This window comes from Octodon degus, unplaced genomic scaffold, assembly GCF_000260255.1.
Source record: "Octodon degus isolate 3935 unplaced genomic scaffold, OctDeg1.0 scaffold00021, whole genome shotgun sequence".
Taxonomy (NCBI): Eukaryota; Metazoa; Chordata; class Mammalia; order Rodentia; family Octodontidae; genus Octodon; species Octodon degus.
The window spans coordinates 9,663,039-9,688,302 of NW_004524597.1; the positions used below are offsets into that span (position 1 = coordinate 9,663,039).

The following is a 25,264-nucleotide window of genomic DNA, read 5'->3' on the forward strand; positions in this document are numbered from 1 at the left end:
CCCTTGCAAGCACAAGGGCCTGAGTTCAATCCCCAGTTCTGCCAAAAAAAAAAAGTGAAAAGAATATACATGCCCAAGTCAGGCATGGTGAGTCCTACCTGTAATACCTTGGCACGTGTGAGATTGAGGCAGAAGAATCACTGTGAGTTTGAGGCCAGCTTGGGGTATACTGTGAGATCAAGACCAGTGTGAACTATGTAGATTGTCTCAAAAAGTGTGTGTGTGTACCTATATATCTTGAGAGCTCTTTTGGAGGTTCTAGCAGGGGAGCACAGCTACTTATGTACCCTCAACTGATGAACAGTCTTCTATTAGGGACAGTTGTCCTCTTTGACCAAGTGTGCAGCTTTAGGAAGGACATACATGGAATATTGAGCAAGGAAGGGGACACCTGCCTAGCTAGCCAGATTGCATGTATTTCTTAAGTCCCCAACATTTCACTAATAAATCAAGTCCAACAGAATGTAAGAAAGGATTATCTACTGTAACCAAAAGGGATTTAGCCTAGGAATGCAGTAAACTATGAGGCATGTGCCTTGTTTATATCTACATTAAATTAAGGAAAAATAAAAGTTCATTTCTTTTTTGTTTTTCTTATGCCATCTTGGGGATGGAATCCAGGGTCTTACACATACCAGGCAAATGCTCTTATCACTGAGCTATACTGCTACTTGTTGTAGAAAAGATCATTTCCTTAGTTACACCAGTCAACTCTGAACAAGAAGTGCTCAGTGGGAGAGCACTCGCCTGGCGTGCATGGGATCCTAGGTTCAGATACATTAAAAACAAATAACATGTGGTCAGGGTACCATGGAGCATAAACTGGAATATATCCATCAATCTAGCACATTGTCAGTACTAGTCCAGGCTATTATGTCTGCTCAGAAGTTAGTTTCTCATCCCTCCCCTGAGCAGGGCCCGCTGCCTCCCAGTAACCCACCACCCACCATTTTTTCTGCACAGGTGGCTGGTGGCCCTAGCCCCAGTCCCACAGGGCAACAGGCATTGGAGCTGGATAGCTGCCTGGACTCATCTATGCTGGAGAGCTCCTTCCTCACATTCTCGGGCCTCAGAACTGAGGTAAGGGTGCTGCAGGCTGAGGCTGGGGTGGAGCTAGGCCTTATCTGGTAAGGCAGATTCTCTGCCTCTGAGGGTTTTCACTGAGGGTGCTCTGCGCTTCCCAACAGGTCTTTTCAGGACAAGGGAAAAGTGACTTATTTCTGGATGATTCTAAAAGGTAGGTCATCTAGAGCAATCAGGTATATCCTGGCAGGCCATGTTGTGGAGTCAGGTTGCCTATGTCTATTTAGTTTGGATAGGTTCTGTGTTTTGACACATACTATCTTGGCTCAGAAGTCCTATGCACACTGCTTACTAACATCTGTGTGTGTGACCATACCTGAATCAGGTGTTTATAAAGATGTGCTGATCTGTGTCACCCACAGCCTGGCATGCTGGCCCTCCAGTGAAGGAACACTCAGTTGGCCAGACCTGCTCAGTGACCCATCCATTGTAGGCAGCACCCTGCAGCGGCTGGCAAGGGGTCAGACTGGCCAAGGGCTGGGCTCAGAAGAGGACAGCCTCTCTCTGGTTAGCCCCTCCTCACCTGCCAAATACTTCTCAGTGTCAGGTAAGCTAGGGTAGGGTAGGGTAGGGAAGAGGGGAGACCCTACACTTAGGAATCCAGAGCCCTTGAGTTACATACTAGGTCACCCTAACACGTCTTGTACCCTACAGATGAAGACCTCATCCGGCAGGTCCTGGCTGAAGGGGCTAACAGTCTAGTCACCCAGGACACCCTTGTAGAAACAGACCTGATCACTGGCTTGTGAGTACCTATTTCTGGGGGAAAGCGGTCATTTTAGTGTGGGGACTGGACAGGATAGAATGAGTACAGGTCAAGGAGCTCTGCTTCCTGTCTGGGATGAGTGAGGGCTTCCTGGTTCTGCCCTGTCCCTAGGCCATGGTGCTTGACAACACTGAGGAAAACAGGAGCATGGGACATTGGAATTGCAGAAAGGCAGTTGGTGCTGGCTCTTAGGGGCTGGCCTAGGGAAGAGCTCTGATTTTTGTTTTGAAACAGTGAGAAATCACGGGCAAATTTTAACCCTTTGTTTTGTTTTTCATTTTGAAATCATTTGGTATTTTAAAAATGTATTGATCTTTTTGCTTTTTCCAATTTAGTGAAAAAAAGATTCATGTTGAATTACCTTATACTTTTTCTCATCTATATATATTTCTTTTCTTTTCTTTTTTTTTAAGAAGTATTTATTTATTTATTTATTCATTCATTCATTTTGTGTGTGTGGCCAGCTCAGCCCACCAGGGGGCGGGGCTGGCTGGCATGTGGTGCTGGGGGATTGAACCGCAGTCCCTGTGTTTTGCTTAGCTTAGCTTGTTCTAAGTAGGTGCTTTAGACCACTGAGCCATCTCACCAGCCCTCATCTATATATATTTCAGTATCCTCATTTTCATCTAACTCTTCTAATATCCAAGCAACCAGAAATTTCTGAAATAGGAACTGTGCTAGGACAGAGATAGGGAAGCCGTCTGAGTTATGTGAAGACATCCTGGTGGAAATTGCCAGTTGATTTAACAGTGTGACACAGGCGCACAGATGCAAGTCTGTCACCCCAAGGCTGTTCCCTGCACAACCATCAGTCCACATGAGCAGCCTGGGGCAGCCCATATTTAATCCTGGGTGTTCAGTTTTTCCCAGATGTCTTCTCTGGGCATAGCAGCTGACAGGGCTGAAGTCTTTTTTCTTTTTTTTTAATTTTTATGTATTTAGTGCAGGGTCTCACTACACAGACCAGACTGGTAGTGTTCCTCCTGTTTTCAGCCTCCCAAGAGCTGGGATAACAGAGGTGCACCACCACGCCCAGTCTAGGGCTGAAATCTTTAACTCCTTGATTCTCTTCTGCAGATTTGTAGGTGAACCCTCAGCAAATAGTTTCAGCTCTTTGGAGATGCAGGTTCTGACCTCTGCTCTCTGTTGCCTACTATCCAGATGTCCTGGGCTATTCCAAGCGCTGCTTGGGGGTACTCAGCCCTCCCCACTTGTCTTTGACTTGTGTCCTCATGGTGGCTTGGTCTTCTCTTGATACATACCTAGCACTCAGCAGAAACAGCTCAGATGGCAGGCGTGTTGGCTGTTGGCTGGAGGCCTCAGTTCCTCAGGGATACTGACAAGCCTTCCTACGTAGTAGCCAGCCAGCATACCTCTGGAGCCAGCAGTTTCAGAAAGAGACATAGCCACAGCACTGGCTGCACACTCTTGCCTCTGCAGTTTTCTTTGTGGTTACTCTACAAGGGGCTATATAGAAACCTGCTTCAGGGTATGGGTACTGTTAGGGCTGGCCTGGTGGTAACTGCCCACCCTGAAGCAGACCATTCACTGCTTCTCCAGCTGCCTGCAGTCTAGACCCTGCTGCTATGCCCCAGGACACAGCTCCCCTCACTTCTTCCTGTAATGTCCTGCCCTGAGGTCATTCCTTGTGCTTCCTCTATGTCACCTGAACAGAGCCTGCCTTCTTGCCCATATACATGAAGCAGGAGCTACTGATGTGTGCCCATATTGATACATGCATGTACATGCACACATGTTGTCCTTGCCAGTCTGACTGTTCCTATGCACTGGCCCATGGTGCTGTTGGTGACCATGCACACTGTGAGTAGAGATTTAGCTCCTCCACGTGCATATTGCAGGGCTTGCGGCAGTGCCTGACATTCAACAGGGCAGTGATGAACATGTGGGTAGCTGGATCCAGTGACTTACACTTCCAGCCACAGCCCTCAGATCACGTGGCCTAGAGGTTACCCCATATGCAAGAGGACAGGCAAGGACACTAAAGTTCTGCTCCTTGTGGGCAGAAATGCTGTTATCAACGTTTTCTTTCTACCTTATTGTCTATAGTATTTACTATAATTTTTATATTGAGAGAAGTCAGTTTCAAGAAGAACTGTCACCTGACAAATGATGTATCCTCCACCTGCCCAGTGACAAAGCTGGATACATGAGGTGGGGGACAAGGTTGACAGTGGCAGAAACACTCATCAGGGTTGTACAGTTAGGGCTCAGAGTAGCTGCAAAAAGCATGAGGATATTTTCCTCAGTTGGTGTCCATCCTGCCCTGCTCCAGCCAGCCTTTCCATTTGTACTTTTGTCTGTGTCCCCTTCTGTGATATTATTGGACTTGGTGGGATCACACATTGGCCAGGTAGCTTCTCAGGGGCAGCAGGTAGCTTCTCAGGAGCAGCAGGTCCCTGGGATGTACCATTGGGATCTGAAAGACCTAACTTTCCTTGTCTGGAAGCTAATGTCAGACTGCTTGACCCCAGGGTGGTGCCCTGGTTCTAAGGAGACATTCTCAACCCTGAGGGCAAGACCTGGAGCCCTGGCCTCCCTTACTGGTGTGAGAAGCTTGCAAGAGCCCCAAGAGGTGATTCTGTTGGGGCATGGTGGAACTTAGGACAGCTCGGGGATGGGTGTGTCTTCAAGAAGCAAGGAGGAAAGTGACGGTGGTGTCCTGAGCTCCCAGCACACGGACCTTGTTCAGGCCCTGAAAGGCTGGGGAGGCTTCCCTCCCAGGGGGCAGGATGCCACTTCCTGTCCTAGAAAGAGCTCAGAATTCACCCCTTCCTTGCCTGTGCCTAGGTCCAGCGTTTCTGGAGAAAAGACAGAGACACCAGCAATGCAGACGTTTGGGAGTAGTGGGCCTTCTGGCCCAGGTCTGACCTGGGAACAGCCCCCATTGGCCCAGCTCCCCAGAACAGGTACATTGAGGATCCAAATATCCCTCAGCGCCTCCCTCTGGGCTGCTTGTTACATGATTGCTTTTGTGTCTCCAGGACTGGTGGAAGGTCTGCAGAAGCGACTAATGCCTGCCTGGTGTGCCTCACTGGCCCACGGCATCAGCCTAGTCTTGGTGACTGTGGCCATGGCGGTCTCAGGTTGGGTTGGTGCCAGCTTCCCCCCCAGCGTGAGTGTCATGTGGCTCCTTTCGAGCAGCTCTAGCTTTCTGGCCTCGTTCCTTGGCTGGGAGCCACTGAAGGTGAGTTGGGCCAGCAGGGATGGGGCTGCTAGTGTTGAGCTCCCTGACTGATGTCACCTTTGTCCTAGGTCCTGCTAGAAGCCCTTTACTTCTCACTGGTGGCCAAGCGGCTGCACCCTGATGAAGATGACATGCTGGTGGAGAGTCCAGCTGTGACACCAGTGAGCGAGCGTGTGCCCCGTGTACGGCCTCCCCATGGCTTTGCTCTATTCCTGGCAAAGGAAGAAGCTCGAAAGGTCAAGAGGCTGCACAGCATGCTGAGGGTGAGCTTGGCCACTCTTTCTTGTCCTTTCTCAGCTCCTGGGCAGCACATGCTTGAACCTTGCCTATCCTTCTCTGACCACAGAGGACCCCTCAGCAGGGGTGCTGTTCCTGTCCTGAATCCCTTGCATCATGTTTCCTACCTCCTTCTGCCTGACATTGCAGGGCCCTGGGCATAGCTATCATGCCTTCAGTGGCCTGTGTCTTCCCAGGAGGGTATCTTATGCTCCTTAGTACTAGATACCCTAGATAGGGGCCGTTTGCTATGCAACATTCTAAAGCCATGCCCTGATACTGTGGGATGGAATAAGCTGACCACTGGGGTGTCACTGTCTCCCAGAGCCTCTTGGTACACATGCTTTTCCTGCTGGTGACACTGTTGGCCAACTATGGGGATGCCTCCTGCCACAACCATGCCTATCGTCTGCAGAGCGCCATCAAACAGGAGCTGGATAGCCGAGCCTTTCTGGCCATCACCCGGTAGGAACATCCCAGGACACACGTAAGTGTCCATTGGTCCAAGGTAGCACTGATGCACCCTGGGCCCATTCTGGCCCCTAGGGAACATTACATTTCTAGATACATTTTGGTTGTCAGGCCTGGAGAAGGTACTGCAGGCATATAATGGGCAGAGATCAGGGCAATTGCTAAGCATCCTGCACTGCACAGGACAAGCCTTAGGGTGGAGTTACCTGCCCCCGGTGGGGTGGGGAAGCCCAGAGCTGGTATGTGACTGTATCTGCTGCTGGTAGGTCTGATGAGTTCTGGCCATGGATGTCCCATGTGCTGCTGCCCTACGTCCATGGGAACCAGTCCAGCCCTGAGCTGGGGCCTCCACGGCTGCGGCAGGTGCGGCTGCAGGAAGGTGAGCGGGAGGACCCCTTCACCCTTGTTCTTCCTCTTTTCATAGCAGCTACAGCTAGTTGAGTTTTGTTTCAGCTCTGATGCCTATGAGCTTTACTCTCCTCCTGTCTCAGTCACCTTCTGTGAAAAGGGCACAGTGATGATATCTATGGGTTGCTGGGAGGATTCAGGGAAGTCACCTAAGACCTGTGCATTCCAGCACTCTGTCCAGATCCTCCTAGCCCTGGGGTGCATCTGTGCCCAGCTGCAAGAGACTTCAGCACAACTGACTATGGCGTTGGCTGGCAGAGTGCAACCCACAACAGCTCTGAGACGTGGACTTACTCTGTGCCTGACCTACTAGGGTAAGAAGAGCCCCTGCAAGGGGGAGGCAGGTTCTCAAGGGGGGCCCCTTCCTCACCTCTGCAGCCTGGCTCCCAGGTACTTGTGAACCTAGGGCTACTTTAACACTGCCTGGTCCTACAGCACCTGGTACTGGGGTTACTGTGCGGTGTACGACAGTGGTGGCTACGTGCAGGAGCTGGGTCTGAGCTTGGAGGAGAGCCGTGAACGTCTGCACTTCTTGCAGCAACACAACTGGCTTGACAGCAAGTGAGTGCTGCCTACCTTGTCTTCCCTCCTGGCTTTACCCCAACCCAGCCTTTGGACTCTCCAGCCTGCCACTCTGACCCAGGCCACCCTGCCTGGGCTCTCCTGTCTACTTTGGGCTCCCCCACCCCCCGCTGACCATGCTTTCTACACAGGAGCCGTGCCGTGTTTGTGGAACTCACACGATACAGCCCAGCCGTAGGGCTGCATGCTGCCGTCACACTGCGCCTCGAATTTCCTGCCACTGGCCATGCCCTGGCGGCTCTCAGTGTTCGCCCATTTGCGCTGCTGCGCTTCAGCACAGGACTGTCTCTGCCACTGCTCACATCGGTATGCGCCGCCCCTCCTACCAGCTGCCCCTCTGTAGCCCTGGGTTACCCTTGTTGGGCCCTGCCACCACAGGTCTGATCCTGTCCCTCTTACCAGGTGTGCCTGCTGCTCTTCGCACTATACTTCTCTGTGGCTGAGGCACGAGCCTGGCACAGGGAAGGCTGTTCACATGCCATGCAGCCTGGGGCCTGGGCACAGTGGCTCCTGGTCACACTGACAGCAGCTGCAGCACTGGTACGGCTGGCCCAGCTAGGCACCGCTGACCGCCAGTGGACCCGCTTCCTGCGTGGCCGCCCCCACCATTTCACTAGCTTTGACCAGGTGGCACAGCTAAGTACTACAGCCCGTGGCCTGGCAGCTTCACTGCTCTTCCTGCTTTTGGTCAAGGTGAGAGCCAGTTCAGGGGACAGGGCTGGGCCAGACCCTGGGGCTGCAGGCTTATGTTCCTTGTCCACAGACCGCCCAGCAGCTGCGGTTCGTGCGCCAGTGGTCTGTGTTTGGTAAGACCCTATGCCGGGCCCTGCCAGAGCTCCTAGGAGCCACTTTGGGCTTGGTTATACTTGGAGTGGCCTATGCTCAGCTGGCTGTTCTGGTAAGTAGTTGTGCTTGGGTCCATGGGATGGCCTTGGCCCAGGCACACACTCATTCCTGCCCCACCCTGCAGCTCGTCTCCTGCACAGACTCCCTCCACAACATGGTCCAGGCACTCGTGGTGCTATACCCTGGGGCCAAGGTCTCCACCCTGTGCCTGAGTGAGTCTTGGCACCTATCTCCTCTGCTGTGCACTGGACTCTGGGCTCTGCGACTGTGTGGAGCCCTGAGACTGGGCGCAGTCCTTCTGCGTTGGCGGTACCACTCTCTGCAGGGGGAACTCTACCGCCCAGCTTGGGAACCCCAGGACTATGAGATGGTAGAGCTCTTCCTGCGTAGGCTGCGCCTGTGGATGGGCTTTAGCAAGGTCAAGGAGGTGGGTACGGCCCAGTGGGGGGGAGAGGGACACACTCTGGGCCCATGAGCCCAGGGTGCAGTCGGACTGACCGAGCCCCTGTGCCGCCCCCAGTTCCGCCACAAAGTCCGCTTTGAAGGGATGGAACCGCTGCCCTCTCGATCATCCAGGGGTTCAAAGTCTTCCCCAGAGGCACCCCCACCCAGTGGTGGCTCCGATGCATCACACCCTTCCACCTCCTCCAGCCAACTGGATGCATCAAATGCAGGCCCAGGCCGCCCAGGAGCCCAGGGGGAGCCTTCCCGCCTCCATGCTGTGTTCGAGGCCTTGCTCACCCAGTTTGACCGACTTAACCAGGCCACGGAGGATGTCTATCAGCTGGAGCAGCGGCTGCAAAGGCTTCAAGGCTATGGGAGCGCCCAGTTTATTGTATCACCTCGTCCTAGCCCCTCCCCAAGCCCAAAGTCAGCCCAGCCCAGCCAGCTTGCTGAGACTAGTCAGGGTATGGACCTAGCTGTGGGCCACAGCAGGACACCTCTGTGGGCCAAGAACAAGGTTCACCCCAGCAGCACTTAGTCCCAGCGGGCTTCGCTCATGCCCCTTCTTGGGGGAGGGCCCGTGGCTTTGCTCCTGCCCCCAGGAGGCAGCATAGCCAATGCTCAGTATTACCTTCTGCCTCAAGGCCTCAGGCTAGGCAGAACCGCTACACACAGGCTCCCCAGAGAGCAGGCAGGGTGGGTCTGCCTGTCTGTGGGCTTCAGCACTTTAAAAAGGCTGTGTAACCAGCCAGGACCCAGGGTCCCCTCCCAGGTCCCTGTGGGAGGACACAACAGTATTGGAACGAGCGAGTACCCAGCCTCCGACATGCTAATTTATTTCCCAAGTCCTCAGGTACAGCAGGGCTGTGCCCGGCGCCACCCCTGGGCAGCCTGCTCCCCTTGCTAAGGAACCAGGCTTCAGGGAGCATAAGCTGCGCCTATCCTCTGTCCCCTAAGTTATTACCTCTCCCCTTGTCCCCACAGCACGCTCGCCTCCAGCTGCCATCCCATTTTTATGTCTACCTTTAGTAATTTATACGAGGTTAAAATGTATATATTTTTGTATGTCACTATTTTTCAGTAGCGCTTAGGGGCCTGGTAGCTAAACCTGAGCCCTGGACCCACTGTTGCCCATGAGGGGGCTGGGGAAGCTGCCGCTGCTTTTTGGATCCGAGTCTAGCCTTGGGCAGGTGCTATATCTATCTAGTATTTGGGGCCACAGCTTCTACCCTACTATTCCTTTCACCACCCTGGCCTTTTCCTCCCCTGCCTGGGGCTGGGGACAGCACTGAGGCCTGCTGGTGTCAGGTCTAGGCAAGGGACTTGCATGTACACCAGGCAGGTAGAGGAAGACCATTCCTGGGGGCTGGCTTCCAGGTTGGGGCAGGTGAGGGCATGAGGCCTGGGCAGTACCAAGGCACTACAGATGGAGAAGGCACATGTCCCCTGAGGGTCCTAGTTACAGCTTGGTCCTGTCTCCAACCCTCCAAAACAGACAAAGTCAAATAAAGGAGTTGTCTGACTGCTACCTGTGCCTCTGAGCACCAAGCAGCCCCACTTTATTTCATTTATATAAAACAACATCCAGTATGGTTGCTGTGCCTCACACAAATTCTGTGAAGTCATCCACTGAGGAGATAAGGCGCTTCCGCTGGCCTGTCTCGTAGGTGGGCGTGGGTTCTGGTGGGGCCTGGGCTGAGGCTTTGGCATGGGCTGGGGGGTGCATCAGCGGCAGGCTTGGGTTTGAGTAATGGGCTTCCTCACGGATCTAGGGGGAGGGCAGCTTGAGTAGCAAGCTCAGAAGAGACAGAAATTGCTCTCCCAAGGCTGGATGCTGCCCTGACTCCCACCAGCTACACATCCCTGAGGGTACACCTCTTCCCTACCCGGTGACGGAGCCGCTTAATGTGACGGAGTCGAGCAATCCACTTGGAAGGATAGATGTCTGTGGGGTTGGAGCGGCTGTGGTGCACCTGCGAGGCCATCTGCAGGCCAGAGGGCAGGACAGTGAGTCCTCCAGCCATGCAGCAGCTACAGACCCATCTGGGCACCCGACCTGGCTTCTACTCACATTTGCATGAAGGGCCATCTGGCGGGCTACGAAGGGCAGGTTGCGGTCAGACACAATCTTGGACATGCTAGTATCCACCAGGCCTTCCATGTCTGAGGAGACAGCATTCACACCAGGATCAAGGCCCTGTCACTCACTGCCTACCTACCCACGTGGGACCTCACCTTTTCTGCACTGCAGTGACAACAGGTTACACTCGTAGTCCAAGGGTGTGATGATCACATGCACGAAGTTGAACTGCCCCTGCCAAATGAGACCTAGTGAGCTGGCATATCACTTGCTTGTCATCTGCCTATGGGCCATGATGACCCACCATACCTGGGCCCAAGCACTAGAATATGTCAAGAGCCTAAGCACATGGACACTGCCTGAGCCCTGGGTCCGAAAGCCTGAGGTTGGCTTTTCTCAAGAGTGTCTCCCCAAAATGTGCATCCAAGGCTACCTCCCACCATGACAGGGCCAGGCAGCATTCTCAACATCACCCCCTTCCCTTTGCTTGCTGTGGAAACGTCTCCAGGATGGCCACGCTAACCTTCCCCCAACAGTGTTGGCCAAGGTTTCTGGTATATTTTTTGAGTCAGCCCAAGCACCCTCTGTCACTTCAGCCCAGAGTGCATTGTGCCAAACCGATACCCACCAACCAGAGCTGTGAAAAGTCCACTGTGACAAAGTCACCTCTTCTGTGATCTCAGCTGGGACATGGTGACACTGGTGTATACCAGCAACCTGGTCAGAGGGGCCCATAACTTCACAAGGGTGGCTCTAAGTGAACACTATAAACACCTACTAGGCATTTGCTAGGCACATGTTCAGTGACTCCTGGCAAGGGCCACTGCACAGACGAAACAGGCTTAAGAAAGATTGAAGACATGGGACCATATCACTGTCAGTGACAGCTGCTTCTAGTAGGGGATGTTATCTGTATGGCATATGAAGGGGACCTCTGGATAGACCAGGGGCCACACCTCATAGGGCCTTGGTCTCCATCTACAGGGGTGGGGCATGGGCACCTAGAGACAGAGGCACTGCTTACCTTGATGGTACCAAGCTTGAATTCCTCACCAGAGTCATTGTAGATGATGGAAACGAAGTCATTACCCAGGTGCCGCTTCTTGTCACAGCGGTGCTTGTCCACATCCTTGGTAGGCATCAGTGTGGCAATGTGAAAAATAGCTGCAGGAGAGTCAGGCTGAGCTGGGTGGTGGGTACCACCCTGGGTGGATGTCTAGGGCTCGGGGGGGAGGGGGAGACCAAGTGTCTGCCTCTACCAAGCATGGCCTTGGTTTCTCCAGTGACTGCAGAGAACCTAGAGGGAGCACTTGCAAGCAGCTCTAGGCTCCTCTCAAGGGCAGAGCCAAAAAGGCTCCATGCTGATTGTGACCCAGGACAGCTCAGTCATCACAAGTGTTAGGGACCACTAGAGATGGCTGCATACCTTGCATGATGTCGTCATGCCAGCAATAGGTGAACTGGCCGTCCTCACCACATACGTCAAGGCCACCCAGGTACACCTTGTCAGGCTGGCAGTCCTTGAGCTCAATGAGTCTGCCCAGGCCCGTCAGGAACTCCGTGTACCTGTAGGAGCCATGCTCATTGGAGAGGATGGCCAGCTCACTGCTACTCTGTGGGAGAGCCAAAGGAGCTTTGTCACTATCCTGCTTGGTGCAGGGCAACCTAATGCTGACACTATTAGGCTGGACTCCCAGGTATCATCATCCTGGGCTCTTGCCTTCTCAACCAGCCCCACTGTTTGGCCTACAAATGCAGTCAATTCTGTCTTCTAGGATGTTCAACTCTAGCACTATTCAGCAATCCAGCACCCACTTCCCAGCTTACTCGTCTCTTGCCTAGATGGTTACTACCCAAGTCTACAAAAAGAGGGATGTTTATAAACACAAGGTACATCGCAGGGAACTTTTGGCTGAGAACCATCCAGGGCCACCTCACTGCCCACAATGGCCCCATTCCCCTACCAACTCCCACGCTTATTCAGGGATAGCTCACTCCAGGGCCTCTGCATTCACTGCTGTGATGGCAAACCTTTTAGAGATCAGTAATACAACCCAGTGCAGAACAGATGCCATATGTTTACCACCATTTCCCCAGCCTATCCCATGGCTGTGTCAGCCTGTCCTCTCATGCTGTGTCACTGATACTCAGTATAGTCCCAGAAACAGACCTCAGAGGATATCAGAGGGCTAGGATCCTAAGAGGAAGAGAACCCAGACTCCCAAAACCAGGAGGATAGCCAGCAGCCTCACCTGGCCTTCTCCCACATACAGGACAGCAATCTTGTGGGTGTCGTAGGATGGAATCTGGTCAAGCAGCTGCACTGAACGTTCAAAGGACTGTAGCCACACAAAGTCTGTCTGAGCCCAGGCAGAGGCCAGCCCTGCTGCCAGTCTGCCCCACTTGGCCAGCCACCCCCAGGCCTTGGACATGGGGAAGGGGGGTGATGGGGAGGGGGGGTTAGACATGCTTACCTCATTGGGCAATAGGATGGGTTTGTTGGACTCATCCCCAAAGAAAGGTGAATGGTAGAGCTGCAGGAACACAAAGCTGAGAAGCAGCAAAGGTGAGGGTGGGCCTGACAGCAGGCCCAAAGGAAAAGCCCCTGGGCCAAGGAGCCAACCTCCTTCAGTCACCCACTAGCCACAGAGAGGATACAGGACCTACTCCTGGTTACACTGCCCAGGGTGGCTTAGACGCCACCTTCTGGGCAGCATGCAGCTCAGCCAGTAGGGAAAGGCCCACCTGGGGTTGATGCCTGGGACTTTCTCAGTGTTGGAGGCAGCAGTTCTGTTTCTGAAGGCATCCCTCTCCACTCTCTTGCCCCTGCGTGATGGGGCAGAGTCCGAGATGGTGTAGCCACGGGGACGGAGGCCACTGGGAGAGCGGGGGGAACTGGATGGCAAGGGACCCTCAGGCGGAGCTGGACCCCGGCTCTCTTCACCTGCAGCTGCCCAGGTGGCACCTTCTCCATCTAGTATCCCTGACTGGGATCGGGTCTTGGCCTCAGGACTCAACTGGCCAACATCAGCCTTATCCCCAGGTTCTCCAAGGATGTCCTGCAGGGTTTGTAGCTCAGGAGAAGAGCTGGACTTGCTCAGGGGCTGTGAGGGCTGGAAAGAGAGGTCTACCAAGGGCTGGCCACACTCAGACGAGACAGCCCGCTCGATGGGTATGCCTCCTGCAGCTTGCTCCTCCACATGGGACAGCTTTTCCTCCTGACTGGAGGCAGAGGATGACTGCAAAAGGACATTCAGAGAAGATGCTCATCAGGTCCCCTGGAAATCCCTACCATCCCGAGCTGTGCCCACCTTCCTTGGGCCCATGCTGAACAGAGGAGCAAAGAATTCCAAAGTCTGAAAGAGCCACACCAGGGCACTGAGTAGTAGGGACAGGGAAGAACAGGCAGCCATCTCTCAGATGAGATAGGGCCTGTGCATTTTTAGGAGGCTTGGGGCAGGGACTACACCCCTTACTCTTCACCCTCCCGGTGGCTCAGGGCTGACACCAGGGCTTCCTGTAGCACTCACCCTGCTATAAGTATCAGGGCGCTGGCAGCTCCTGTCTGTACCTAGCGCTGCTTCGAAATCTTCCAACTCAGGGGGCTCCCCTGGCATGTGAGTCTCGCCTGGACTTCCCTCCTCCAGAACCACAGCAGAGTCTGGGAGGATACAGATAGGGCTGCTGGGTACTGGGCTGGACTCTGGTGCTCAGAGGTCTCAGAACACCAGTCTTAGTCCTACCACTGGGGCAGTGGCCCTGCAGATCCTCCCTGCAGCTCTGCCACCACTGCCACCATGGAGCAGGCTGGGAGAGACATTGAGGGGCTGGTGACTCTTGCATGGCTGTCTTGCACCAGCTCTGCCCACCCAGTGTCCACCAGAAACTGCCTCTGCACCTCCAGCCAATCAAGGGCAGGACAAAGAAGTAGCCCCACTCTAGATGGACCTCAGTTTGGAAGGGGCATAGCAGCTGAGAATAGCCCTCAAAAGCAAGGAAAAAGGCTGTTTCTCTAGGACTTTGGACCAAAGAAGAGGCTGATGGGGACACTCCCATCTGCAAGCAGACTCAGAGGGTTGAGAAGAATGCCTTCAGAAACAGAGCTGCCAAACTGAAAGCAGAGGCTGGCCTTCAAATCTCAGCCAGGCCTGCATCAGGACACACACAAGAAAGGGCTGAGGTGGCCAAGCTGTTTCTGTGCCAGCCCTGGGGTGGGGTGTAGGGGAGAAGAAGCAACAGAGGATCAGCACAGCCTGTGACCCACACCCACCACCACCACTATTGGGCATAGCCCTTCCACACACATCAGACAGACCCCATTTGCACAATGCCCTCATGACTAGCTTCTAACCACACCAGGGACTGCAGAAGCCCAGGGCAATAGGCCAGGCACTGGTCTTTAGGACACATGGCCAGCCTGTAATGACAGTCACAGTATAATCCATGGGCTCACAAGGCCAGTCAGACTACTAGGAGCCAGAGCAAGGTCAGTAGAGCCTCAGAGCCAGGCTTAACCCCACCAGCTGCCTGCTGCCATCAAGAAGACATAGGGCTATCCTACCTCCAGCCCCAAAGGGCTGGGAGACCACATACAGCTCAGGTGTAGAGCCCAACACAAGGGGGCACACACCAAAGGGGCTCCCATGGCAAAGCAAAGGCATTCTGCACAGATGTACTCATGCAAATCAGAACCCTATTCCCCCAGGGTGATGACAGGCAGACAGGGCCATGGAGGGATGACCAGATGAGGGATAATGAGAAAAAAAATAGTGCCTATGAGGCCAAGTGATGCTCTGAAGCAAATACCGCTCCCTCAAAGGGGTGCATGAATACCTGCCCAGGAAATGCTCCTGTGCAGCTGTCCTTGGCAGCTGGACTGGTACAGGGAGGAGAAAGAGGCCACTGCAAGGGAACCACGTGAGCGGCCACGTCAGCAGCAGAGACTACACACAGGCCGAACAGGACAGGCACAGCCCCGAGCCTGGAGAGGAGAGAGGGGAGGGCCAGCGGCGGCCAGGCCGGCACACAGGCTCCCGGCTCTCCAAGTGGCTTGTGTGGACCTTTGGGAGGCAGCACTTCCCAGATTCTCATGAGTGGATATGGAGCTTCTCAGCACCATCTGTGGCCACAGAGAATGACCACCACAGGGTATGGCCTAGGAAGATGGCACCTGGCCAGCTCGGGGCACAGAGCACAGGCTGCTAGGCTCACACATCCATGCCAAGCTGGGCAAAAGGTATGGTTGCCACAGTGGCTCCTAAAGCCCTGAGCCCTCACAGAAGGTACCGACAATGGCTCCACAGGGATCCATCTGTTCATGAGGATACCATCCCCACAGCACCTGGGTGACAGCCAGCAGGTGTCAAACTCCATGGGACAGGTCCCTTAAGCACAAGAGAACCTGCTCCCAAATGCCATGGCACAAAGCACTGGCACATCCTCAAAGACCCTTGAGGATGATGGAGTAAGAGGACACTGAACAGGGAGCCCAGGGCCCCACACTGACCACAGCCCCACACATAGGCCTATATGCTCACCTGTATTAGAGCGTGGGAGAGGAGGGGGCTTGGCCGTGCCAGCTGCCGGCACTGACAGTGACTTGTACAAGGCAGTGTCCCGGTGCTCCTTAAAGCGCTCAGCAGCCATGAGGGCATTGGACAGCTCCTGCAGGGGCATGTTGTTGATGTCTGAGGAGAAGGGGCTGAGCGGATTCTCCAGGCTCATCAGCCAGCTGGTATTCCCTGGGGAGGGAATGAGAACCCTCAGCCTTGTAGGTGCAATAAGGCATCAGCCCAGGCCTCCCAGAGCAGCCTCCCCTGAAATGGATCCCATAGCATGCACCCATGGCAGATCAGGCAATATGCATTCTGCTGTCCCAGGTGGGACACTTGAACACTGCCCAGTCCTACAGCACCTGGTACTGGGATTACCGTGCAGTGTACGACCCTTGGGGGCTATAGGAGCTGGGTCTAAGCTTCAAGGAGAGCTATGAACATCTGCACTTCTTGTAGCAGCACACCTGGCTTAACAGCAGTTGACACCTACCTTGACCTCCCTCCTAGCTCTACCCCACCCCAGCCTTTGGACTCTCTAGCCTGCCACTCTGACCCAGGCCGCCCTGCCTGGGCTCTCCTGTCCACTTTGGCTTTGCTGTAGCCCAATCAGACTACTATCCTCTAAGAAAAGATTAGGACAGAGATGACTGCATGAGTATATGGGGGAAGGTAGCATCTGCAAGCCCAGTAAGGCCTCAGGAGAAACTGGCCCTGCATATACCCTAGTTTGTTTCTAGTCTCCATATGGACAATAAAGCTCTATGGCCCAGACTGTCTAACTTGATGTTCTGCCTAACACAGGCCTTCCCTTGATCTCTGGAGATCTGGTTTGAAGGTCACCTTCCCCATGCCCTGTGCTTGCTACTGTGTGCATTCACAGGCCTGCAGATAACTTAAGGAGGCCTAAGCAGAAGAGGCATTGGACAGCCTAACCTGTCTGTCCCCTCAGTACCTGTAGGCCTCCGGACCAGGATTTCCGCCCAGCCCTGGGTAAGCAATGGCACATAGGCTGCCAGGTTCGTCTTCTCTGGTGCTAAAACCGGGGCACCTGTAGAAGTCTGCTCAGACTTTGTCGTTGGTGTGGTCTGCAGTCCTGGAGAGGCAGGGCCACCTGCAGTGTGGGAGGCTGGTGCATCCAGGGCACCAACCCGTAGGCCATGACCCCCTATGGAGTAGTACATGGGACAGCTTGTTAGCACCAGGTGCCTACTGCCAGGTTGAGCATAGCAGAGAAAGCTCTGGGATAAGCTTGCCTGGGGGCCAGAGTAAACATCCATATAACAGCAGCCCCTCAGCTACAGAGGATCTTACCCTACTACTGAGGGGTGCTGTCCCCCTGCCAATAATCTGAGATAGCAGAACACAGGACACCAGCCAGGGTCACTGAGAAGGGACCAGCCTGAAGGTAACCCATCACTCCTTAGCTCCACAGGACTCCTCCTGAATATTGGGCCAGCAGAGAGGTGCTGCATATCCACTAAGGAGGCAGCAAGGGCTGACACTCACCAGACATGGATCGGACACGGTCCCGGGCCCCACGGGACACCTGCTGCCCAGCCTGGGATTCCAGCTTTGCAGGTGCCTCCTTGGTCTGTCTTACATGCACACCAGGCTCAGAGCTGAGGACATAAGTGCCCAACACACTGTCAATGACATCCAACTGGGGCTTCAGAGTAGCAGGACACACAGAGGGAAATAGGTGTCACCTTGACTCTGAGGCACCCTGCAGCTCGCCTGAGTCCAGGCCCAGCAATGACCGGGTCCCAGCTCCAACACTTGTTGTCACGGTGACAAGCTTATTTCCAACCAGCCAGGTTTTGGTCCTTCCACCAGCTAGGAGGAATTCTCCGACAGGAGACCTGGAAGCATAAAGCACCCATTTCAGCTTGTGAGGCTGTTCTCAAATAGGACATCTCAGGTCCTGAAGACCTGTGTGACCTCAGGAAACAGAACAACTGAAGCTCAGCCACCTATAAGGAGGCCTGGACAGCAGCAGCATGGCCAGAGTAAAACAGTTACACAAGTATACTTTTTGCCCCTGGACCCCAGCTGTGGAACGCAGCTCATACCTCTTAGGGACTGCAGTGAAATTAGAGAATACATATCGGGCCATCATGTCCAGACATGTTTCTGTGAGCTCCAGGTGGAGATTTTTCAAGTTGTCATCAGCCTGGGCCATAGAGTTCTCATCTGCAGATCCAAGGCTGGCACTGGTGAGTGATGTCTGTATTCTGCTGGAGGGAGAGGGAACAGCCAGATTAGGATGCTGGGCAGAGGCCAGGCCACCTATCACCAAGGCCAAAGCTTAATGCATGCACGGCAGAGGGACCTCACTGAGAAAGACCCCACCAAGACCAAGGCATGATGGTCCGTGGAACTGCAGCACTACAAACTGCAAGGACCACATCATCCCAAAGGGAAGCACTGCATGGTAAGACCCAGGCCCTCTGGTCAGAAATACGAGACTGGCAAAACAGGGCATCCGTCCTGCCCGAGCACATGGGAAAGTTAGTCATGGATGTGGCAGAACAGCTTAGTCATGCAGACTTGGAAATCACGGGGACAGAGCAAGATTGCATTCTGCCCATGGGGCCACCTCCCATTAAGGACATGGAGGGGCTGGGGTTCACATGTAGCTTTCTGTCCTCATGCTCCAGCAGGTGAGCCAGGGCTACTGTCCAGCTCTACATACACCCCTGGAGCAGGGAAAGGGCTTGTGCAGGTTAAATTCTGGTATGAGTGTCAACCCCTGAGCCCTATTTTCCTCATAAGGACTTTGCTAAAAAAGCTGAGAGGTGAGTCTGAGCACCCCCTACACACACCCAAACGCCTGACCGAGTCCTACACACAGAGGCCAGAGCCCAAGTTAGGCATTAGCAAATAGCTAGGTCAAAGCATGGGCTGCCAAGGTTGGGGAGAGATTTCCAGATTCAGGGGGAGGGGGTATAGGTGGCCCTCTGGTAGTGCAGCCTGGGCAGCAGGGGTTATTGGGGGCAGCTGCTGGAATGCTGACAACCAGGAACTGGCACCTGGATTTCAACACGCCAGGGAGAACTGACGAGCTGTGGTGGGGCCTAACCAGCATTCCCAGGGTACCCAATGCCACCCCCTACCCTGCACAAAAGTCCAACTCCTTCCCAGCTACAACAGAAGGCAGACTTTTCTTTTAAAAAGCCCAAGAAGAAAAGTCCACTCTGCAGAACGTGACAAGGCTAAACCTGAGTAAGCATGTCTTCACCAACCTGCATGGGCACTGCTTTAATTTGCAAAAGCCCTTGCCCTCTGGGGACAAGCCTGTGAGGGCTGCCATTGGCCTCCTGGCTTCTTGCCACCCAGGCCAGCCAGAGGATGCTGTGCAGCCAGCCCATGCTCACTCCGGGCTCAGGGACAGAATGCAACCTTTCGACCCCTTACCACCAAGCTTCCTGGGCGGAGGGGGGCAGGCTCTTCTCAGCCCCTGCCAAGGAGGGTATGGGCAGGTGACGAGGTCATGCAAGCAGCCCCATGCACCACCACCCGGGTGCTCACGGGGCCAAGCTCCAGGGTCTGTGCCCCCCACCCAACACAGCCCCACTACCTTCGGACCACATGTTCAGACACACTGATGCTTCGGCACCGGAAGGCCTCGGCTGCAGAGCTCTCCTTGAATTCTTTCACAGGTGGGGAGTTATTCAGGCCTTGTTTGGGGGCTCTGGCTATCCTCAAACTACCGGGCGAGGAAGGAAGCCCCAAGCCCCAGAGAGCCCAGCTCCCGGGAAGGGAAGAACAAGCCATGGAAGGGTGAGGAGGAAAGGTCCCAGGCCACAGGGTCAGGATGGAGACATCCCACAGGTAAGATGAACAAAAGAACCATGCCAAAGGACAGTTAGCAAGGAAGAAGACAGAAAACAAAAATGCATAAAAATACAACCTGTAAACGCGACTGAGAAAAAGTAAGGTTTCACGCATGATACCAAAACAAAGGACACTAGCGCAACTTAAAAGGTGTGTGGATCGCCCGAACGGCAGGTTCCAGGCTATGCTGACCAAGCATCCCCGCCCACTTGGTGGATGGCTGCCACCCCTGCTTTGGGAATGGAAGCACTGACTTTTTGATAGCCAGGCCCTGGGAGTAACTGAGAATAAGGCAAGCTCTCAGTTTGAGGCCCAAGAGCCCCAGAGAAGAAGTTCTACCCACTCCTGGCAAAGTTTCTACTCCTAACCCCAGGGCCTTGAGCAACGCGTCTAAGTGAAGGTCATACTGGAAAGTGCCGTATCCCACCTAGGAAGAGCTGAGAAAGCTATGCAGGAGATGGGGACAGGCAGGATAGCCATTCAGTGATATGCAAACAAGAACACAGAGGCCTAGCACAGCTCTTTTCAGACTTAGCACAAGCAGCTGTGGTTGAAAGAAAAGCATGTCCCCTGACAAGCAAGCTCTGAAGGAAAAAAGGTACCCTGTCGAGGCTGGGCTAACAAGAGGCCCAGGGCCAAGGAGGGTATAGCCGCAGGCTACCTCTGCCCAGGCTGTGAGCAAGCCTGTATCTGTTAGTGTAGTAGACCTGAACTTGGACACCTAGAGCCAGCATCCTGATCCCCAACTCAGCAACTCTGTACTTGTGGCCCAGGCAAGCTAAGACAGGCCAACATGACAAGGGTAGGACATCTGTGACTCCTGAAGGCCCTACCCTGTCTCTCAAAACCAGGGCATCTGAGCCCCAGGCTCATACACACCAAACTGGTCGGAGGTCAGAGCCTAGGATACCACCCCACCTGATACCAAGCATTCCCCAGCAGGGATACCAGGCCCCGAACCTTTTGGGCCTCTCATTGAGGCTGGTGCTCCGTGCTCTGAAGCTGTCCTTCTCAGGGGTGTCATCAAAAGACAGCAGGACATTGGAGCGTAGACCCTGGAGTTAAGCAGACCCAAGATGAAAGGAGGCCTATGAACAAAGCCTGGGACAAACTGCAGGCCCAGGACAAGGTGGCAACCTCCCTGAGGCTCATGCCTACCTCAAGTGGAGTCCAGTGGGCTGAGCTTAGCAGAGCCTCAACCACCACCCTTTCCTCCCTCCTGCCCAATCCCCTGCTCCAGCCAGACGAAGCAGGTCCTGGCTCTAACAGAGACACAGGCTTCCCTACTTCCTGGGCTAACCTTAGTGATAAATGGGACAAAATCTTTCCGGAAGGGCAGGCGGCATCTAATGAACCACATGGCAATGACATGATGTGCCAGACACACAATGTACTGATTGAACCTAGGAAAGAAGAAAGGGGAAGTGTTGGCTGCACCCAGGATCCAGAGGTACAGAGCAGGCAGGACCTGGGTGACCAGCACTTACTTGGAAGGATTGGTATACGGCAGGGAGATAGCAAACACACTGGCATACTGTTCAGCAGCAAAGTTCCTATAGAGATGGGGCAGCCTGGCCAGAGCTGCAGGGCAAAGACAACTCTTCAGGGGGACCCAGGGCAGTCTGCAGACAGGGTGCAGTCACCAGCAATGTCACCAGGGTCCCATACTTTATTTACATAGGCCAGAGAAGCTGCTCTGGCCTGAAACAGACACAGCCACAGCTACGCAAATCTGACCTTCCTAACGCTGGCCTTTGGTCCTCTACAACAGGGCCAGCAAAAGACAGTTCCCAGGTCAAATCGCACCAGTGACCTACAATTGTATAACTTGCAACATATAAACTTTTTTTCCCCCCAATATTAGGAATTGAGGGCTAGGGAGATATCTCAGTGGCACAAGTGCCTGCCTGGCAAGCACAAGGTCCTGAGTTCTATTCCCAGTAGAAAAAAAAAAAAAAAAAGGAATCCCTTGAACCCAAGAGATTTCCAATAAGCCACATAACTAGCCCTTTGTTTTGAGATGAGTCTTTTTTTTTCTTTTTGAAACATGTTTCACTATGCAGTTGAGGCTGGTCTTGAACTTACTTTGTAGCCCCAGCTGGCCTCAAACTCACAAGAATCCTCTTGCTTCAGCCTAAGGGCTAAGACTACAGCGTGTGACTCCACACCCAGCTTGAAATAGGGTCTTACTATGTAGTTCAACTACACTCAACTTCCTACAGTTACTATTCTACCTCAGCAGCCAAGATGCTGGTATTACAGGCATGTCTACCATACCCAGCATAGTATGAAAAATAAAATATGTGGGCTGGTGAGATGGCTCAGTGGTCTAAAGCACCTACTTAGTACAAGCTTAGCAAAGCACACAGACCGCGGTTCAATCCCCCAGCACCACATGCCAGCCAGCCCCGCCCCCTGCTGGGCTGAGCTGGCCACCCACCCACACACACACACAAATAAATAAATAAAATTTAAAAAAAAATAAATAAAATATGTGATAGGGGACCTATCTGACCTACATCATTCTCTCTGGCCTTCTCCACCAAGTGCCAACACAGTTCTCTTCTGGTGTCTCAACACCTAAGGGCCTGCCACTGACCAGATATGCACCAGGTGATGGAAATGAAGAGACAGGTAAAGGACTCTAAACGTGTGGGAGATGGATAGATAACAAGGGCAAATAAAGGAGAATGAGTTGACAAAAGCCAAAGTATAGGCCAGGTGTGCTGGCATGCACCTATAATCCTACCACTCAGGAGACTGAGGCAGGAGGACTGCTTCAAGTTTGAGGCCAGCATGGGCTACATAGTAAGTTCAAGACCACCCATATCAAGACCTAACTTAAGAAGGATCTAAGATGTGATGTGCACCCTGAGGAACAGAGATGTGATGCTGTTACGGGGTGGGGCTGAGGCTGTCTCTTTTTGGGAGATTCTTCTGATACAGGGGTTGAAGGAGCAGCTTGTCTAAGTCAAGGCTGAAAGATACAAAGGCCACAGGAGGTGCAAAGGCCCTGAGGCAGCAGAGACACCAAGACTTGGGCTGCCCGGGCAAGGCAGCCAGTGAACGGTAGGTGAAGAAGTCAGCACAAGATAATGCAGGTAGGCCCACCCCACCTTGAGGTTCCCTGCATACTTGCCCCTGCGTACATACTCACTGGACAGAAACTCTAGAAGCGGGACGGCCATGCTGGCTGTGGCAGAGATGTGTGTGAGCTTCACTACCAGGACAGGCAGCGCCTTAATCATGATATCAGGCATTTCCACACTACAGATGGCCAGGGCCACCACACACTGACTGGCACAGCGGTAGATGAGGCCTTGCTCCAGGCAGTAAACCATCTCACGCTGTGGGAAACAAGAGCTTCAGACCTCACCTGCCACCTGCAGGGTGCAGTCACAGTCCCCCACCTACAGGGACACCCAGGCCACCCTGCTATGCCAAACATGTTCCCAGGTCTCTTCTCCCCTTGGCTCATTCTGGGATGCTTCCTAAGCCAGGGAAAAGCAAGGTTTAGGAAGGTCTCTGAACATGTGACAAAGCCAGCCACCATGGCAGACTGCACAGGGCTTCCTAACCCAATCACACTGGCCACCAGGACCCAGCTCCCTAGCCCACCCTGGAAGAAGGACATGCTGGACTCCTGGACCCTTCAGTTCTTTTTTTTTTTTTTTTTTTACATTTATTTATTGTGTGTGTGTGTGTGTGTGTGCGCGCGCGCGCGCGGTCAGCTCAGCCCACCAGGGGGCAGGGCTGGCTGGCATGTGGTGCTGGGGGATCGAACCGCAGTCCACTGTGCTTTGTTTAGCTTAGCTTGTTATAAGTAGGTGCTTTAGACCACTGAGCCATCTCTCCAGCCCTGGACCCTTCAGTTCTAGGACTCTTCAGGCTGACCTTACTGCTAAAGGGATATGGAGCAATGCTACAAGATTCCATATCCAGCTATGGCAGTGTCCTCTGAGAAGGCTGCAGCAAAATGACAGTTAAGGTCTCAGTCTAGGTGCTCAACACCGCAGGAACAGTTCTTTTATATAGCTAGTACCCCCTCAGAAACACCAGAGGCCCAGCAGAATTCAGACAACCTTTAGCCCAACACCCTTTGGGGCAATTTTAGTAGAAGCAGGCTGAGTCTTAATGGAGGGGCTAGAGTACACCCAAATGGGGTGGAGGGCTTTTTATTTAAGCTAGGCTGTAGGACATAAAAGTCAGCAGAATTAGCACTTGCCTGGCAAGTGCAAGGTCCCGAGTTCAATCCCTCATACCAAAGGGAAAAAAAAAAAAGAGAGAGAGAGAGAGATCTGTATTAATTCCTAACAGTGCCACAGTCAGGAACCTGAGCTCAGGGGAAAGGCCAACCCAAGCCTGAGGCTAAGTTCATTTCCTGGCTGCCAGGACCCTGACCAGGCACATGACTTCGTAAGACTTGTGTTTCCTGTTTTCACTTCAGCACATAACAAAGACTTGTGTTTCTTCACCAAGATGTTAGGGCTCTAAATGAGACAGTGAGGGTGACAGCAGTATTGTATGTGGGGGGCTGAAGGGAGAACAGAAAAAAGCACTTCTCTGCTTTCCAAACCTAACTGGAGGTGTGGAAGGAAAAGAAAGCCATCCACTTCTCAAACTCAACCTGGCCACCCATCCCAGAACTGCTACAGGACAGGTTAGGGAATGCTCCTCCAAGGGAGAGATGCTGCTGGACAGGGGAGGACAAAGGGACATACTAAGAACTGCACTAAAGTCCAGACCTCCAGAAAGAATTAGGAGGCACCAAGGCATACAGATACCTGAGGTTCTGGGCTGGCTGGCAGGTAGGTTCAGTAGTCGTGAGGGGAAGCAAAGTTAGTTCACCTCACCCTGGCCTAGCACCCAGTTTGTAAACAACAACAACAAAAAAAAAGTGAGCCTTCTGCTCAGGGTCAGGTTTTCAAATCTCAAGCACCATGAGGTTCCCCAAGCCCTCCCACTTCATACCTGCTTGGTCTTATCCAAGTAGTTATGGTAAGAGATTAACACTGTCAGAACAGGAACCACGGCCAAGTGCAGGTCAGTTCTGGAGAAGCCGTCTGGGGTGCCTCGGAGGCGCTCAAGGGTCTTTGGGCCTGAAAGCTAATGAGCAAGATCCATGTGTGAAGGCCTCGGCCAAATCCTGTGGGCAGCCAGAGGAGTCAGGGAGGCCAGGAGAAAAAGAGTCAAGAGTACAGGAGGAAGGCTGGACGTGGTGGGCACATCTGTAATCCCAGCACAGGGAGGCTGAGGAAGGGATCATTGCGAGTTCTGAGACCAGCCTTGGCTACAAAGTGAACTCATGGCCAGCCTGAGCAGCATAGTAAGACCCTGTCTCAAAGACCAAAAAAAAAAGTACAGAAGGAGCAGGGCATGGTAGGTAGCATATCGTTATAATACTAGCACTCTGCGAGGCTGAAGCAGGAGGATCACAAATTCCAGCCCAGCCTTGGCAATTTAATAGGGGCCCTCTTTTTTTTTTTTTTTTTTTTTTTTTTTTTTTTTTTTTTTTTTTTTTTTTTTTTTTTTTTTTTTTTTTTGCGGAACCGAGGATTGAACTCAGGCCCTTATGTTTGCCAAGGAAGCACTTAGTCCACTGAGCCATCTCCCCGGCCCCTAGGGGCCCTATCTCAAAAAACAATAAATAAAATAATAAAAGGGTTGGAATGCAACTAAGTACAAAAGCCATGAGTTCAACCGCAGTAGCATAC

At 53.3% G+C, this 25,264-nt stretch overlaps 2 protein-coding genes across 15 annotated transcripts in view; one reads left to right on the forward strand and one right to left on the reverse strand.

Annotated features, from left to right (window-relative positions):
• The window catches only part of Pkd1 (polycystin 1, transient receptor potential channel interacting), a 48,626-nt gene extending 39,634 nt beyond the window's left edge, over positions 1 to 8,992 (forward strand). For 3 of the 4 annotated variants that reach the window (XM_004627868.2, XM_023711858.1, XM_023711857.1), the window contains 16 exons: positions 964 to 1,080; positions 1,188 to 1,237; positions 1,446 to 1,630; positions 1,738 to 1,828; positions 4,658 to 4,776; positions 4,852 to 5,054; positions 5,123 to 5,317; positions 5,656 to 5,795; positions 6,068 to 6,180; positions 6,379 to 6,523; positions 6,645 to 6,770; positions 6,923 to 7,097; positions 7,194 to 7,484; positions 7,555 to 7,689; positions 7,762 to 8,064; positions 8,158 to 8,992. In XM_004627868.2, the coding sequence (XP_004627925.1) occupies positions 964 to 1,080; positions 1,188 to 1,237; positions 1,446 to 1,630; positions 1,738 to 1,828; positions 4,658 to 4,776; positions 4,852 to 5,054; positions 5,123 to 5,317; positions 5,656 to 5,795; positions 6,068 to 6,180; positions 6,379 to 6,523; positions 6,645 to 6,770; positions 6,923 to 7,097; positions 7,194 to 7,484; positions 7,555 to 7,689; positions 7,762 to 8,064; positions 8,158 to 8,619 (2,850 nt within the window). In that variant the 3' untranslated portion in view covers positions 8,620 to 8,992. The other variant, XM_023711859.1, reaches the window with a different exon arrangement.
• Positions 8,993 to 9,097: 105 nt separating this feature from the next.
• The window catches only part of Tsc2 (TSC complex subunit 2), a 38,522-nt gene continuing 22,355 nt past the window's right edge, over positions 9,098 to 25,264 (reverse strand). For 3 of the 11 annotated variants that reach the window (XM_012513954.2, XM_023711863.1, XM_023711860.1), the window contains 22 exons: positions 24,522 to 24,656; positions 22,708 to 22,897; positions 21,038 to 21,131; positions 20,851 to 20,953; positions 20,511 to 20,605; positions 19,294 to 19,422; positions 17,786 to 17,950; positions 17,423 to 17,575; positions 17,223 to 17,335; positions 16,669 to 16,881; positions 15,699 to 15,902; positions 14,995 to 15,063; positions 13,692 to 13,822; positions 12,907 to 13,400; positions 12,636 to 12,711; positions 12,414 to 12,500; positions 11,588 to 11,774; positions 11,186 to 11,325; positions 10,317 to 10,395; positions 10,153 to 10,244; positions 9,968 to 10,066; positions 9,098 to 9,849 (listed from right to left, as the gene is read on the reverse strand). In XM_012513954.2, the coding sequence (XP_012369408.1) occupies positions 9,685 to 9,849; positions 9,968 to 10,066; positions 10,153 to 10,244; positions 10,317 to 10,395; positions 11,186 to 11,325; positions 11,588 to 11,774; positions 12,414 to 12,500; positions 12,636 to 12,711; positions 12,907 to 13,400; positions 13,692 to 13,822; positions 14,995 to 15,063; positions 15,699 to 15,902; positions 16,669 to 16,881; positions 17,223 to 17,335; positions 17,423 to 17,575; positions 17,786 to 17,950; positions 19,294 to 19,422; positions 20,511 to 20,605; positions 20,851 to 20,953; positions 21,038 to 21,131; positions 22,708 to 22,897; positions 24,522 to 24,656 (3,213 nt within the window). In that variant the 3' untranslated portion in view covers positions 9,098 to 9,684. The remainder of the gene's footprint in view (positions 9,850 to 9,967; positions 10,067 to 10,152; positions 10,245 to 10,316; positions 10,396 to 11,185; positions 11,326 to 11,587; positions 11,775 to 12,413; positions 12,501 to 12,635; positions 12,712 to 12,906; positions 13,401 to 13,691; positions 13,823 to 14,994; positions 15,064 to 15,698; positions 15,903 to 16,668; positions 16,882 to 17,222; positions 17,336 to 17,422; positions 17,576 to 17,785; positions 17,951 to 19,293; positions 19,423 to 20,510; positions 20,606 to 20,850; positions 20,954 to 21,037; positions 21,132 to 22,707; positions 22,898 to 24,521; positions 24,657 to 25,264) is intronic. The other 8 variants (XM_004627871.3, XM_023711862.1, XM_023711867.1 and 5 more) reach the window with 6 other exon arrangements.